We start from the raw sequence: 15,861 nt of genomic DNA, 5'->3' as shown, positions 1-15,861 counted from the left end.
TGCATAACTACATTTTCAGACATGAATACTGACGGCATCTGGAAAAGTCTTTTCCAGGTTCTCTGGCTTTAAGTGGATTTTTTGTCTAAACTGTTTTCCCTCCATTTTGTTTGCATCAGGAACAACAGCCAAGCACGTGGTGTTCCTGGCAGGAAACACGGCGAAGCATGGCCTGCGCTGCAAAGCCTGCAAGATGAGCCTGCACCACAAATGTGAGAACGGAGTCGGCCAGCAGCGGTGCATGGGGAAACTGGTGAGACGCAGACCGCATGGCGCATGAATGCACTTTTACCAGTTTGGGAGCCTCTGAGCCCCAGGAAGTCAGTCAACACAGCGACGGCAACCAAAACAGACACGTTGAAATATGAAAAGTGTCTTTTTCCCACCAGAATGTGCTTATTCAGAAATCACACTTAATGTGTCAGTGTGCCAGCGCATCTGTGACCACCGCCGTCATCTCCTCATCGTCGTTATATCATCCGCGTTAGATAAGAGCAGCGCAGCTCCTCGTCTAAAAACACTGAGCTCCCCTTCATAAAGACAAACGCGACGGCCCTCCGGCTGCTTATCAAAGATCATGAGCCAGTTTAATGTGCATGACATCAACAGGAAGTCAAATGGTTTGGATTCCTGAAATAATGAAGTTTGTCCACAGGTTGGAATGGCAGGATCAAAATGCAGATGGAAAACATTCAGCTGAATAAAAGTGTTCACTCCTTTAAAGCTGCAACTTTTACAAAGAAATATTTACCCAGATCCCAGGACAATACGAGACAGATACTCTGTGAAAAGATCGACCTCCTCCACCTTTTCCCAACGCTATTATGAAAAACCACCAAACAGAGCCAGGAGGAGGGTTTTAGCGCTGTCAATCAAGCTCATGTATGCCTGGTTTATGTGCTAATGGCAAAGGAACAACTGACTGTTACAGAAAAACTGTCTCTCCGTCATCATTGGATTTTATGCTAACTGGCCTTAAGAAGAGAGGAAGGAAGAGAGCTTGATTGACAGCACTAAAACCCGCCTCCTGACTCTGATTGGTTGTTTATAGTTAGCACTGGGAAAAGGCAGAGTAGGTTTTTTTTCCCAGATTATCAGCCTCAAACCATACTTTTTTTCAGATTATCATGATGATAATTTGAACAAATATGTAAAAAAAAAAAGACTTTAAAAAATGTTTTTATGAAAGTTCTGGATCCTTTATTGACCCCAAACAAAATTAAAAACAGGTCACCTTTAAGGCTGCTGTTGTACCTGAGATTCATCTCCGTGGAGTCATAAATTTCTGTTCTTATTGATTCACGAATATGAATGTTACTTTTCACATTTTTACCTGTGAAAGAATTCACCTTCTCTTCTTACTTCATAAATATAAAGTATTTCGTGTTGCTTTGTCTCATAAAATCCCAATAAACATATTAAAGTTTGTGGCTCAAACTGGACAACTAAGCAGCGTAAACTTAATTTCTGCTTTTGTTGACTGATTCATTAATAACATACTTAAACTGTCTGCAGTGAGGCTTCGTTTATGTCCTTCATGATGAAACTATTGACAGTTTTGCTAAATTTTAGCTCCATTATTTCTGTAAATGTGTAGATTCTCCTCAGCTGAGTCAGAGTTATTGTCCCGTGATCCGAAACGCCTCAGTAGCAGTGAGTGTGTAACCTTAAAACACTTTGCTCAGGAATTTTACTCCCAGGAAAGTCTTTGTCACTGTTTTTGTAGACCATGAAGTGATTCAACTTGTAGGCCATTTTCTTAAGAGTTAAAAACAAAGATCTGGAAAGAATGTGTCACAACTTTTATCTCTGTGGATCATTTATATCCTGTATTAAAATAAGATCTTCTGGCTGAGGGATGCGTTTGTCAGGGTGGTCCTGGTGTTTTCGTCAAGACAGAGAAGCATTTTTCATTGTCATCCTGCACACTGCACCTCAGCCGCTGCAGGCCTTTAAAGTCGTACAATTTATGATTACCTCCCCCCCTTTAATGCTCCTCTGTTGTCTCCATTATGCAACAATAACTGGAACCAGTTAGGAACATTTGGAGTACGCTGAGTTGGTGTCAAACAAGATAAAAGGGAATAAATGTCATATGGAAACGATGCAGCCGTAAAATCAACAACACAGCCTTTGCGTTCTGCTTTTCCCCCCTGCTATGTTTTTCCCTGGGATGAAGCTCGCAGATATGACCAGCTCTCAGGAGTGGAAAATCAGGTTGAAAGGTCAAGCATATAAAGGGAAGTTTCCCCAGAGGAGTGCAGCTCTAAATTCAGCAAACTCTAAACTTGGATGCGTTTGCTGCCATGCTTGTTTCTCTTGGCTAACTGAATGCAGCCAGTAGAAAAGCGAGTGACTTCATGCTCCAAAGCTGCATTAAAGCTGAAACTTATTTTGCCAATAAGCTCTGCAAAAAACAAAAACTGACAGCTTTGGAGAGCAGGGTGTAGTTTTTAAAACTCAACAACTACGAGACGATAAATTGTTCCAGAAATTATTGCGATAAACAATATTATTGTCTTTTCGAGACTCTTTTCCACTTAAGAGTTGAAAAGAAAAAGAAAGAAAATAATTTCCTTAAGAACTCTTGATGCTGGAAATGGAAAACATTTCAAATATCCCACATAAATAAACAGCAAAACAAAACTAAAATATCTAAAATGTATTTTAAAATCTCTACAAGGAAAATTGCATTTGAAAATATATTGATCATTCAGCTTAGACGGGGAACACACTCAAAAGGGCAAGGTAGGATTTTTGCAGCAATTTTCAACTGTATTAAAATGGGATTCAATTTTATGTTTTTTTGTCCAAATAGAAATTGTCAATTTTGTCTAAATTTATCATGTAATTAATTGATTTATTGCGACAGACTTGGGTTTCAGGTATCGATGTGTGAAGTAACAAAAAACCAGAGAAAAGCCTCCAGTTTCAACCTGAAGTCATAAAATGAAAATATTTATCTAAAGATGACAAAGATAAAGCAAGAATACCATAGAGACCTAGCAGACTGGCACCCTATCCTGAAATGTAAAAGCTCTCTGTGGTGAATTACCTGCAGAAATGTGGCTCTTGACGAAAACTCATTGAAAGTTTCACATAATTCAGGAAGACCTCATTGGTTTGTTTCTTTCCTTCTACTATACAGATACTAAATGCAGATATATATGTGTATACATATATTTTACATTTAAAATTACTAAGAACCTGAGTTTGGAAAAGTGTGTAATTTTGATGTGAAAATTATTTCTCAAGAAATAAACACAATTTGCCAGGACAGAATCCATACATGAAAATGGATCTGAACTGTGACTCAAATGTTTGTTTTTTTGGTGGCTGAAAAGTTGATTTTAAAATTATTCACTTTGAAAAACAGTAAAAAGTCTCTGAGAAATATTTGTTTCATACTTTGAAGACTTTTTTTCTCTGACGGTTAAATGTTGTATTTCCTGTTAACATAAGCCAACAGTTGATTTGTGAGTCACTGCTTCAGTCTCGGATCCTGACAGCCGTTCACATGTTGGACAATATCTGCAGCGTCATGATTTGAAAAGGAACCAAATTAATTCACGGCGCTGCTCATGATGAAAATCAGTGATTCATTCTTCAGTTGTTGTTTTTTTTGTGTGAGGAATGTTTTGTCACAAACATAAAGAGCAACACCTCCTGCTCATCTTCACAGCTTCCTTCAGGTTTCCTCCAAAGAATGAAAAGTGACTTCCTGTTTTTTAAATCTGAATAATTTCTCTAAAAAGAAGCTTTTAAACATAAGTTATGTTGGCTGTTTAAGGGTGACTTACTATGCTTCTCTGAACAGGTCAGGATTCGTCTCAGCAAAACAAAGCATGTCAGTCTTTACTGACAATCTTTTAGCTTGACTGGGGTTGCTAGGTTACGGGCGGAACTCTGCTGGGGTTGCTAGGTAACGGGCGGAACTCTACTGGGGTTGCTAGGTAACGGGCGGAACTCTACTGGGGTTGCTAGGTAACAAGCGGAACTCTACTGGGGTTGCTAGGTGATGAGAAAAATTCCAATTAACGATGTTTAAAAATAACTGACTGTATTATTATAAATAAAGAAAATTAAAAAGTATGATTAAATTGAGTTACTTTTTGAAGTGCTCTGTAAACTGCATCCTGAAGATGGGAATGTTTTATAACAGCAATATTTGTGTTTATTTTGCTATATATGGTCACATCTAAAAATTAAAAGCTATAAATAGATTTTTTCATTATTATTATTATCACAATGTTGATATTATTAATATGATTAATTATTAATACAATATTGTGATAAATTTCTATGTCCATGTCCTGCAGAGCCCTCCTGTTTTAGAGCAGCTCTCTTTCATATGACAAGAGTTTTTAGAATTTCTAATCTGCTTATTATAGCAATAAAAGGGTAATTTATACATGTTTGTTTTTAGATTTTCAATGGTTTTAGGTGTTTCTGGCTCTGACATGTGATTTGCATGTCATATACCTTTCAGAAAGCATGCATAAACTGTTCCTAGGAATATTTAGGAGAGATAATACTTTCTGAGCATTTTCTAGCTGGATACCCGTCCACATTTCAACCTTAGGAATCACTAAATAGAGCTTCCTTTTTAAACTGTAGCCACTGATATTTTTTTTCCGTTTAATGTCGTGGTAAATCTGAGTTTGTAGAAATGACGTTGCGGGTTAGCCTCAGGGCGGCCCTGTGCTGCGCGTGACGTCCGAGTCTGACATCGTTTGGCTAACAGCGCCACACCCTCCAGCATCTGTTACCCACTTTGCCCTTGAACTGCTTTTTATTTGTAGCTGTCACAACATTTCTATTAATTTGCGCATTTTTATAGGCTGATAAACGGTGACTAAAAGATTTGATGAGTTCAGTCTGCCTTTTTCTCTTTTTTCAAGTGAGAAAATGGGTCGCATTTGCTGCACAGATGGACGGCTTTCTATGGACAAAAACACCTCTCTCCACAACTTTATCAAAAATCCAAATATTTCAAGACTTCAGGAATTTTTTATGTTAAATTTAATGATTATGGTTTGTCAGATCGACATATTTTGACTCACTGTTTTCCTCTTCTACAGCCCAAAGGTTTTCGCCGATACTACAGCTCTCCGTTGCTGAACCAGGAACAATACGGCTGCATTAAAGAAGTCATGCCCATCGGTGAGATTCAAACATCTTATACACAGAGCTGGGAAGTAACTAGTTACATTTACTCAGTTACATTTAGAAAATACTGATAGGAGGATTTTTACTTTCTAGTTGTTGTCCCTGCTGTAGCAAAACAATTTCCCACATGGGATTAATAATCTGTCCAGCGAGCTAGACAGATTATATCATCTAACTATTCTTACTTCAGCCTGATTTCTGGACATTTTACCCACTGAGTAACTTAACTGAATTAAGTTTTTATTAAAGTTTCATAAGTGTTGAAAGAAATTGAAAGTTTTTACTTTTGTCTGATTTTATTTTGTAAAAATATGTATTTATATGACTTATTTACATTTTGATCTTAAAAGTACCAACATTTCTGCATAATTTTATCATTTGGTTTGTCTGATTATGTAATTTTTAAATAGTAAATGATTAATGGTTTGATCAGTTGCTCAGTATGTGACTAGACTTTTTACCAAATACTTTTTTACTCATAAAAAAGGTACTTTTCCTTTCACTTGAGTGAAAATATGTCGAAGTATTGCTGATGTTACTTGAGTCCACGTTTTGAATACTCTGCCCACCTCTGCTTCTGTGTGTTTACACTTTGCTGTATATCTAATTGCACAGATTACAGAGTTTATCTGCCGTTTAATGTTTATGCCTTTATGGAAAAACCACTTGGCCGAGATGAAAGCTTCATATTTGTTTGCTCCTCAGCTTATCTTGTATCTTGTGTTTTGCTCCAAAGCCTGTGGGAATAAGGTGGACCCAGTTTATGAAGCCCTGAGGTTTGGGACGTCTCTGGCACAAAAGGCCAAGAGGGCAAGCGGCTCAGATTCTCCACACAGAAACTCAGTAAGAACCCAATACTTGGCTTCATGTGATATCTAGAGCTGTAGGGTGATGTCAGTTCGATTTGGGACTGGAATTGCAACATTTGTTACATTTTTCAGCTGCTGCGGTTTTCTGAAACAAATCAAGCCCTTTAAAGAGGACAAATTATGAAAAATATAATTTTTTCGCTTCCGTTTGGAAGTACAAAAACACTTCTAGAAACAGACCAACTGCTTAAAACAAACCAACATCCAACCATTTTTTGACAATAAGTTAATTTTTTTTTGATGTTTGGAAAATGAGCCGTTCCAAAAACCAAAACCAAAATGTAACGTCACAAATCAGCAGACCCCGTTTCCTACCAACCCCAGTGAACCCAAGCTGAGTTACAGAACATTTGGTCAGCTGGTTTTACCGCTGCATGCGCTGTACAATGGCCGCTGGAAAAGAGAAACAGTGTTTTGTTGTTAACTTACCATCCAGAAACCACTTGCTGTGTTCTTGTTTGTTGTGCAGGAGGCTCAATTTGTGCTTTTCAAAGGTGTGCGGGTTTATCTTTGCTCATCTTCATGTGTGAGTGCAAACGTTGGAGGATTTCTCTTTTGAGTTTGGCTAAAGGCCACAAACAATTTGTCCTGCAAGTGCCAAGCTAGCACGTTTGTTTTGGTAGTATTTACCCAGAATGCCCTGCGCTGTTGTCCACTTTCTGCTTTTGCAGTGGTTTCCAGTCTGCTTATGCATTCAAAATGCACCAGAGTCAGAGTTCGCTTTTTTTGAAGTTCCATTACACATTCACACCTCCCCAAATGAACCAAACTTTCTAGACAAACAAACTGGAGTTAGTTTGAAGTGGACTAAACAGAGCTGGTGTGAAAGCACCATTACTTTTGTTTGGGCTTCATGTAAATTTTGCAGACGCGATGGTTTAGATAGATCTGTAAGCTGCAGAGCTGCAAACACTACCAATAAAGGCAGTGTGGCCCAGGCGGGCTTGCTGGAAGATGTCACTGCGAACGGCGGTGTCACCGCTCCGAAGATGAATCAGACTGATTTGCTGCTGCATGCAGAATCTGCTCTCACGCCGTATATATCGTAATGTAAGGTGAACCGAATCTGGACGCGTGCCTCTGGATGATGACGTCTGAAAGCTGCTGGGTTTCAGCCGTCATCTGCTGTCCTGTGCAGCTGTTAGAGATGCGTGGGTGTGTGTGTGTGTGTGTGTGCGTGTGCGTGTGTGTGTGTGTTTGTGTGTGCGCGCGCGTGTGTGTGCGCGTGTGTGTGCGCGTGTGGAGACTTTAGAGACAATGTGATCTCAGCAGGAGCCTGATAATAGCTTCCAAATGCAGACTAGGAAACGACATGTTTACTCCCATCTGTAGTTCAGCACAGAAAATAGATTAATTTGAGCCACTTAGTGCTTTGAAACTTTACTTGTTTACTTATTGCGCTTTGTAAAAGTATTCACACCCCTTTGCGTACTTTGTTTTGTTACATCACAGCTAAAAACCCTTCATTGTTTCCATTGAAACTGCATTCAGCAGAACGCCAAGCAGACATAATTGTGACATTGAAGAAAGGTTGTTTTTTGTTAGTTTTGCACAATTAAATATCTGAAAAGTGTGGTGTGTCATTATACTGATTCACTTAAGGATAATCTAGTCCAGCCAACTCCCTTCAGAAGTTGCCGAATGTCAGGACTGGTTTTATGTTCTCGCTGTCTTGAATTAATTTTCTGTGGCAGCTTTTGATTGAAGTTGTGAATATTTTTACGTTCTCTCACGGTGATTTTTCAGCCATTCTGCTGGCATGTTGAGACATTGAATGTTAGCTGTTTGTTAAACAATGTGTATTTGGTGCTTAACAACTTTCTAGCACTTTTTGTTGTAAATTAGGCAATGGCTAACTCAAACGCTAACTCAAACGCTAACTGCGCTAACGCTAAATCACTACACCAAAAGAATATTTAGAAGAAGTTATTGCTAGCGCGCTAAATTCAACCATGTTGATACTATTTGTTAACATGTGTTACTTTGTTGCCATCTAGTGTCATATTTGTTGGTGCATGAAAATAAACATCATAAGTGCTTCAATTTCTAAGAGTCAAGAACCAAAACTGAAACACAGATGTCAAACTTTATTTTACAAAACAGTCAAGTAAATTAGCGTTTCAAAATTTATCTGAAAACATTTAGGTAAAGTTGGGTGCACTAATTGTTTTCACAGTTTGGAAGCATTAAGCTAAAAATTAGCTCTGATATAGCAAAATAGCAGATTAGCATATTAGCATAAATGTGGCCACCGCTGACTTTGGTGAACTAACTTGCACATATTTTATCCATATTTAGTGACAAATGTAGCGAAAATAAGGTTATGCTGATGTTTAGATTGTTAGATAGAAAATAAAAAATAACTAAATTTCTACCAAAAATCTTAGAAATTTTGAGATCAACCTCAAATTTTCTAGAAATTTCTGAGCTTGAACAAATGGAAATTTGCTATTAAAAACTTTTTAGGAACGTTTCTAGAAAATTTCTTAAATTATTCTGAAGAATTCTGAATTTGTTTTCTCATAAATTAAAAAACTTTGCAGCTCAGAAATTTATAAATGTTCTTTTTCCATAAAATGTCTGAGATTGATCTCAAAATCTTTGGCAAAAATTAACTACTATTTCTTTTATACCTACGAAAGGCGTAATATCCTGTTGTGAAATCTGAATCCATAAATAATTTAAACTTAAAAAAAATCGATCCTCAGAATAGAAATTATCTAAAGCCTTTTAATTAATATTTTGATTAATTTATTGCTGTTAGAGTGGCCCAGTCAAAGTCCAGAACTAAATCGAGAATCTGTGGTAGCACTTAAGAATGCCATCATGTCAATACCAATGTGTGCTTTAAATAGCTGCGCTTTACTCAGATATTGATTAATTGCTTTTAGGCCAGCGATCTGGATAACGTCCCAGAGGAGGTCGTGGCTCACAGCAGTAGGCAACAGTTGTCGAGAAAACACAGCGATGACGGTGAGTACCTGTTCCAGGAACTCGTTTTCTTGCAGTTTTCCACTCCATTTCTGCAGTGAGTCACTTTCTGTTGGTTTTCTTAGTTTTCACAGTTATGCAGAACGGAGCCGAGTGTTTGTACCTGCCAGAGAGAAAGGCCGATGACTTACCGGTGAGAAACTACTTCCTAAGAAAACATTTTTCTTTATCTGAAAACTTCTACTTTTATGAGAATTTACTCTTGGCCAATAATCTTTCCTCACACCAACTGTGATTGTCTGATAAATTTCCTCGGACTTTGGGGGGAAAAATTCAGTTTTCATCCATCTATGACAAATCAAAACCAAACTGATGTGACCGTTTCCCTGTGGCAGCGCAGACAAACCTTGACCTTTAGACCTTCAGTCTGCTGCCATTTGCTGTGCTTGGATTCAGTGCTGATGGTGCAAAACTCATGCTGCAGAAAGGAAAAAGGTTAAGCCTCTGACTCACCTCCTGCAGCTCAGCGATGAATATTTCATTGCTGAACGATGCTAAGTTTCATCCTCTCTATCGTCTCCTTCAGGCGGAAATTCTGTTACGGTTTAGTTTCATGTGTTAAAGCTGCGATATGTAACTTTTATGGAAAAATATTTTTTTCTGATTTTTGTTGAAAACTCAGATAATTTGTGAAAAAGTCAAGCTGCTCTGCCTTCTTGCTATACAGAAACAACCAATTAGAAGCATCTTTATCGATTTTGTCACTTCTGCCGGGTTGAATAGAAATACGAATCACATTTCTATTTGTAAAAATTAACTTTATATACCTTGTATTGTCATAGTTGAACTATGACATGAAATACACTGAAAGTTGTGGTTTTAAGGTGATAAAATGTGAAAAAGGTTTGGTTGAGACTCCGTGTTGTGCAACGCGCCGCTCCAGCAGCCGGACTGCAGCGGGTCGGACTGGAGCGGGTCGGACTGGAGCGGGTCGGACTGCAGCGGGTCGGACTGGAGCGGGTCGGACTGCAGCGGGTCGGACTGCAGCGGGTCGGACTGCAGCGGGTCGGACTGGCAGCGGGTCGGACTGGAGCGGGTCGGACTGGAGCGGGTTGGACTGGCAGCGGGTCGGACTGGAGCGGGTCGGACTGCAGCGGGTCGGACTGGCAGCGGGTCGGACTGGAGCGGGTCGGACTGGCGGTTTGTCAGGTCCATTAGCTCAGGCTGGCGGAGCGACAGATGGAGGTTCTGTTGGAGCCCAGAAAGCCTCTGGAAAAGCCGTCCAGGCGGGACTGGTTTCCTCTTCATCAATGGTGGATTTCAATAGTGCAGTTCAAATAAAATACATAATCATTGGTAGCATTCAGATCCAGAACCAAAACTATGATCTCATAAAAGTGTAGCATGAACCTGTCATTAGATTTTGACCTTTGACCTATAAAAAACTCTTTGCTGTCATGGCAACTTAAAGATTTTATTATTTAGCAAAATAAAGTATCTTTTGGAAGATAATGATAATACTCCATTAAGACATAGTAATTGCAAATAGTTACATTTTTCATTAAAAGACATTTAAACTGAGATTCAGATGTTTTTTTTTCCCAGATTATTTGATTCATAAAGTGTCACAACATGGTGACAGTTTCAACAAATATATATAAAAATATTCTTTATAAAAGTTACACACTGCTCCTTCTGTGCATATTTAGATTTTTTCCCCTCTGATTATTTTATTATTTAGCAAAAATAAATATTTTATTAATCCTAATTCACCCAAAACAGCAAATATGTAATGTGATTTCACGTCAAGCAGTAAAAAAAGTACTTTTCTTTTCAACAGTATATTTAAAATACTCTCACTTTGGCTGGATTTCTGCATTTGATTCACTCCAGAACAGCTAATCTGATTTTACTTGTAGCACAGATTGTGGTCCTGGCGGCTCAGTAATGGATGCCTGGTATCCCGGTTTGGACCTCAAGGCCGTTTCCCTCCCGGCTTCCTTTAACTAGACCATCCATCAGCCGCATTAGCAGCCGCTGCTGCTGACACCTGTGGAGCCGTTTCACTTTATTATAGCCGTCTCTCGCTGTCCAGCGGCAGAAAGAGGCAATTAAATTCCCTAAAAGCCGTGTCATTTTTTAAAATGATTTTTTTCCTGCTGGTGCTATGCAGATTGAGTTTCCATACTGATGGGTTGCAGAAACTCTGCAACCCTCTGAAATTTGCAAGTGGAGCCAGACATTTCCCTCAGGTTTTTGTTGTGACTTTTTGACTAATTCATTTAGTTTTAGTTTGTTTTTTAGTGTGTTTGCTAGTTTTTCTTACTTATTTTAAGTTAAATATTGTTTTCTTTTAGTTTCGTCTTTATTCATTAAAGTAGTAATTTGGACTCCCGGAGCTCCACACATCGTCTTCCTGATGAAGGTCACTGATGTTGTGTTTCACTGATGTTGTGTTTCACTGATGTTGTGTTTCACTGATGTTGTGTTTCACTGATGTTGTGTTTCACTGATGTTGTGTTTTTTATTGTGGGGTATGTAAACATTTGGCTTCAGCCGTGTTTCTGTTCTGCTTAGATGGATCAGATCCAGCTGCAGAACGATCCACTCAAGCTCCACACGCTGGTGGCCTTGTACGATTTCAGCGCCCAGGAGGGCCATGACCTGGAGATGAGGTCCGCTTGCACACACACACACACACACACACACACACACACACACACACACACACACACACACACACACACACACACCCACGCGCACACCCACACACACACCCACCCACACACACACACACACACCCACCACACACACACACACACACACACACACACACACACACACACACACACACCCACTCACGCACGCACGCACGCACGCACACACACACACACACACATAGACACACACACACACACACACACACACACACACATAGACACACACACACACACATAGACACACACACACACACACACATAGACACACACACACACACACACACCCACACACACACACACACACCCACACACACACACACACACACACACACACCCACACACACACACACACCCACTCACGCACGCAGGCACGCACGCACACACACACACACACACACATAGACACACACACACACACATAGACACACACACACACACATAGACACACACACACACACACACACACACCCACACACACACACACACACACAGAGTTATGGCAAACTGCACCTTTCCAGGCCTGCAGGTGAATCGTTGCTGACTGATTGACTCTGACGTTTCCTCATTGATTTTCTTTGTTGAAAATGTGAAATAAACAAAAAGGCCGAGGCTCGCTGTGCACAGCGGTCTCACCTCTCCAGATCCAACGATTCAACTTCACTAAGAAGCCAGATTTAAGTTTTCATCTGTTCTCCTTCTCACATATTGCCGTTTCAGTTTGGAGAATTTGACTCCATTAATCAGGGGAAGACATTTTCCATCAATTAGAGCTCAAAATCTGATAAATGTTTTTCATGAATGGCAGCTGGTAAAATATGTGCATTAATGCTAATAACTGCCTCCATGATTATTCATAAATGAATAGATTAGCAGTAAGTAGCTTGATTCACCTTTCTGTGCTGAATAAAGCATTATTTATTATTTTAGTAATTGATTATTCTGATGATTTGTATGAGGAAATTGGCATATTTTCAGATTTTCATTGAACTACTTTAAGCATTTTTAAAATAATATTTAAAAAGTATTAAAAATGCAAAAAGGCAACAAATAATTAAATTCCTTTTTTGTATAATAATATAAACATTTCATTGCCTAAAATTGAATAACATGTCTTTCCTTTAGTGTTTGCTTGATCATGTGGTGCAAAGGATTCATCTGCTGCTAAAATAAATACATTTGAAAAGCTCAACCCTTTCTTCTTAATTTATCAATGAATTGTTAGGATAATTAATTTTTTTTAAATAATTTGAAGCTAAAACTGTGATTCTTGTACATTTTTAGCTTCAATACTTCTCAGTTTTTGGAGTAAATTATCGTTTTTGAGTCTGTATATTCCAGTTAACGATTAATCAATTACAAAATTAGTTGATGATTATTTCAATAATCGATTAATCACGATTAATCGATTCAGCCCTCTATTACTTCTGCATTTCCCTCTGTTCTTGCACTCCATTATTTTTTTTAGCTGTGACTTGTAACATAACTTACAGCAATAAAACTTTTATGTTTATAAATGAGACAAAGACTCAGATGTGCAGAATGACCTCATTACTGATACCTGATGGAGAAATGGGATTAAGTATTAATATCCAATCAGTCTTTTTTATATCTAACCTGAATGAGATTAATAATGCCAGGATATTCCATGAATAGCTTCCATTAGGGTATTTCACTAAGACGGACTGCACCGTGTTTGAAGCCTAATGCAAATATGATTTATTGCCATTAAACTGACAAAGTGTTGCGTATTTCAGGCCAGAACAGAAGTAGACGCAGCTGTAATTTAGGATGTGGAAGGAAGACGAATGGAAGACAAATCAGAGGAAAAGCAGCTTTCTAAAATGATGCTCATGTGGTGTGAATGATGTTTAGATCTTTCAATAGAACAAAATCAGACATTATGAGGAAAATCAATTTTAATAGGTTTTTTAATTTATTTGTCTTGAGTTTCGTCTCCATCTGATCTGACTGAGTTTGAATTGTTTTGCACATCAACTTGTCAGCATCTAGTAGAAACATTCCCTGTAACTGTAGCGACGACGGTCTGAACAGATTAATCACAATTAATCGATCATTGAAATAATCTTCAACTAATTTAGTAACCGATTAATCGTTAACTGGACTCAAAAACCAACACAGTCTGAGCAGTAATTAAGCCAAAACGGAGCAAAACATTTTAATTTTTTAGATGAAACATCTTTTTTATCAGTAATTATTTTCTACCCAGAACTCTTCAAAGAGTAAGTTTAGCTTCACCTGGTTCAGATTTTCTAAAGAAAATCTCATTTGTTATCCAGTCATTTATTTAAAAGCTGTATCATCACATTAATCAGCCATACATTGCATTGATAAGTGATGCAAAAAAGGGTTATTAAAGTGATTATTTCAGTATTTGTTTTTAGCTGTACATGCATACTTTGCTACAGATTATCAAGCGTACACTGAATGAGTGTTATGTAGTTGCATTTTAAGCAAACAAATTAATGAAACTGATTTATTAATATGCATTTCTTATTTATTTTTAATACCAAAATTATTTGGTAAGATTTTGTGTTTTTGTGGTGTCTATGTTTGTTGGTTGTGCAGCAGGCTCCACTTCTGCTTTTCAAAGATGTATGGTTGTATAAATGCTCATCTGTTTGCAGCCATTTTTATGTGAGTGTAAACATTGAGCTGGGAGCGTGGCCAGCAGGAGATGATTTGGATTTAAAGTGATAGACGCCCTAAAAAGCATGTAAAAAGCTGAGTATTAGTTGATTATTTGTACTTTTCAGATAATTTTTTTGTTTCATTACTGGAGTGCTTTTTAAAGGACTTCCAGATGTTGTCCTCTGACCAAACTTTGGCTCTTTGCTCATGATCTGCAGGATACTTTAAAATAGGCTTTCGGGAAAGATGAGTCCTTGAGCCGAAGTATCAATTTGTTTCCGTTCTCACAGAAATCTCCTGAGGAAACTTGGATAAGATGAATTTCTCTTTTCCTCATTTTTTCCAAGTTTTTTCTCCTATTTAGTTCAGAAATAAATCAGTGCTTTAAATAAAAAAACTAAAGAGTATCCCCAATCAAAAGGGCTAATTTTCATTCTGATCTAAAGTAAGAAAATTAGTTTGTTGATTAGTTTCAGCTGCCAACACAGACTCTAATTACATTGACGCACTTTTAAATGAGAGCAAAATCCTGAAAGACGTTCCTCCATTTTTAATATTTTTGTTCAGTGGAGCAAAAACGTTCTTCCTCAGAGGATTACAGGAAGCAATGGTTAAACTTTTGATACCTCTTTCTGTAAAAACTGAGATTTTTCTTTTACTTGAGCTCAAAATCATACAGACACTATTATTGGGGATAAATGTTGAACCAGGGCCCTCTAGTGGTTTAATGTTTATGTGCATTTATGAGTTTTCTTATTTACAAATATCTCTTTCTTTTCTACAGAAGAAGATATTGACCCAGAAACAAAAAAATAAATTTCTGATTTTAATTTTAGAATTCTGATTATGTCAAAATCCAAATCAATAACCAAACATTCTTAGTTCTGTGTCAGTTATGTCGTTAATATATGGAAATAATAACACTTTAACCTGTTCCCAGATTAACTCAGTAGATTCAAGTTTGAAGACGAGCTTTGCCAATTCAAACAATTCTGATTTTGAGAAGAAAAGTCAGAATTACGATAAAAAATTATCAGAATTCCAAGATAAAAAATATAAATTCTGAGAAAAAAATCTGAATTCTGAAAAAAAGTTAGAATTCTCCAAAAAAAAAAAAAAGTCAGAAAAGATTAACAATTCTGAGGGGAAAAAACAGAAAAATAATCAGAATGCTGAGATTAAAGTGAGATTATTTTTTTACGGTGGCCCTAATCCTCCTCCCTGTTTCTCCTTACAGAGCAGGAGACAGAATATTGCTGGCGGATGATTCCAACGACGACTGGTGGAAGGTCGGTAGGAAATCACTGCTTCATTTGCCAAACTGTTGCGCCGAGATTTGTAATTTTTTGTTCATAACAAAGATAAATACTGATAAACTTTATAATAAATCAGGGGACAAAATGGCTGCGCCAGATTGTTTCCAGCAGAGCGAACGGAAACTCAACGTCTGCAGGCGCAGATTAAAAAGCTCATCTGTCCCCGTTCAACAGTTCAGTTGTTTTGTTCTTAGAGTCGCTAACTTC

At 37.9% G+C, this 15,861-nt stretch overlaps 1 protein-coding gene across 4 annotated transcripts in view; it reads left to right on the top strand.

The window, feature by feature from the left end:
• The window catches only part of stac (SH3 and cysteine rich domain), a 29,328-nt gene that overhangs the window by 9,805 nt on the left and 3,662 nt on the right, over nt 1-15,861 (top strand). For 3 of the 4 annotated variants that reach the window (XM_055053471.1, XM_055053474.1, XM_055053475.1), the window contains 7 exons: nt 120-253; nt 5,082-5,163; nt 5,906-6,012; nt 8,930-9,011; nt 9,095-9,162; nt 11,547-11,644; nt 15,576-15,627. In XM_055053471.1, coding sequence (XP_054909446.1) covers nt 120-253; nt 5,082-5,163; nt 5,906-6,012; nt 8,930-9,011; nt 9,095-9,162; nt 11,547-11,644; nt 15,576-15,627 — 623 coding nt within the window. Of the gene's footprint in view, nt 1-119; nt 254-5,081; nt 5,164-5,905; nt 6,013-8,929; nt 9,012-9,094; nt 9,163-9,912; nt 10,421-11,546; nt 11,645-15,575; nt 15,628-15,861 lie in introns of those variants that run through there. The other variant, XM_055053472.1, reaches the window with a different exon arrangement.

This window comes from Poeciliopsis prolifica, unplaced genomic scaffold, assembly GCF_027474105.1.
Source record: "Poeciliopsis prolifica strain line A6 unplaced genomic scaffold, Auburn_PproV2 SCAFFOLD037, whole genome shotgun sequence".
NCBI lineage: Eukaryota > Metazoa > Chordata > Actinopteri > Cyprinodontiformes > Poeciliidae > Poeciliopsis > Poeciliopsis prolifica.
This window is presented reverse-complemented; position numbering and strand designations above follow the sequence as displayed.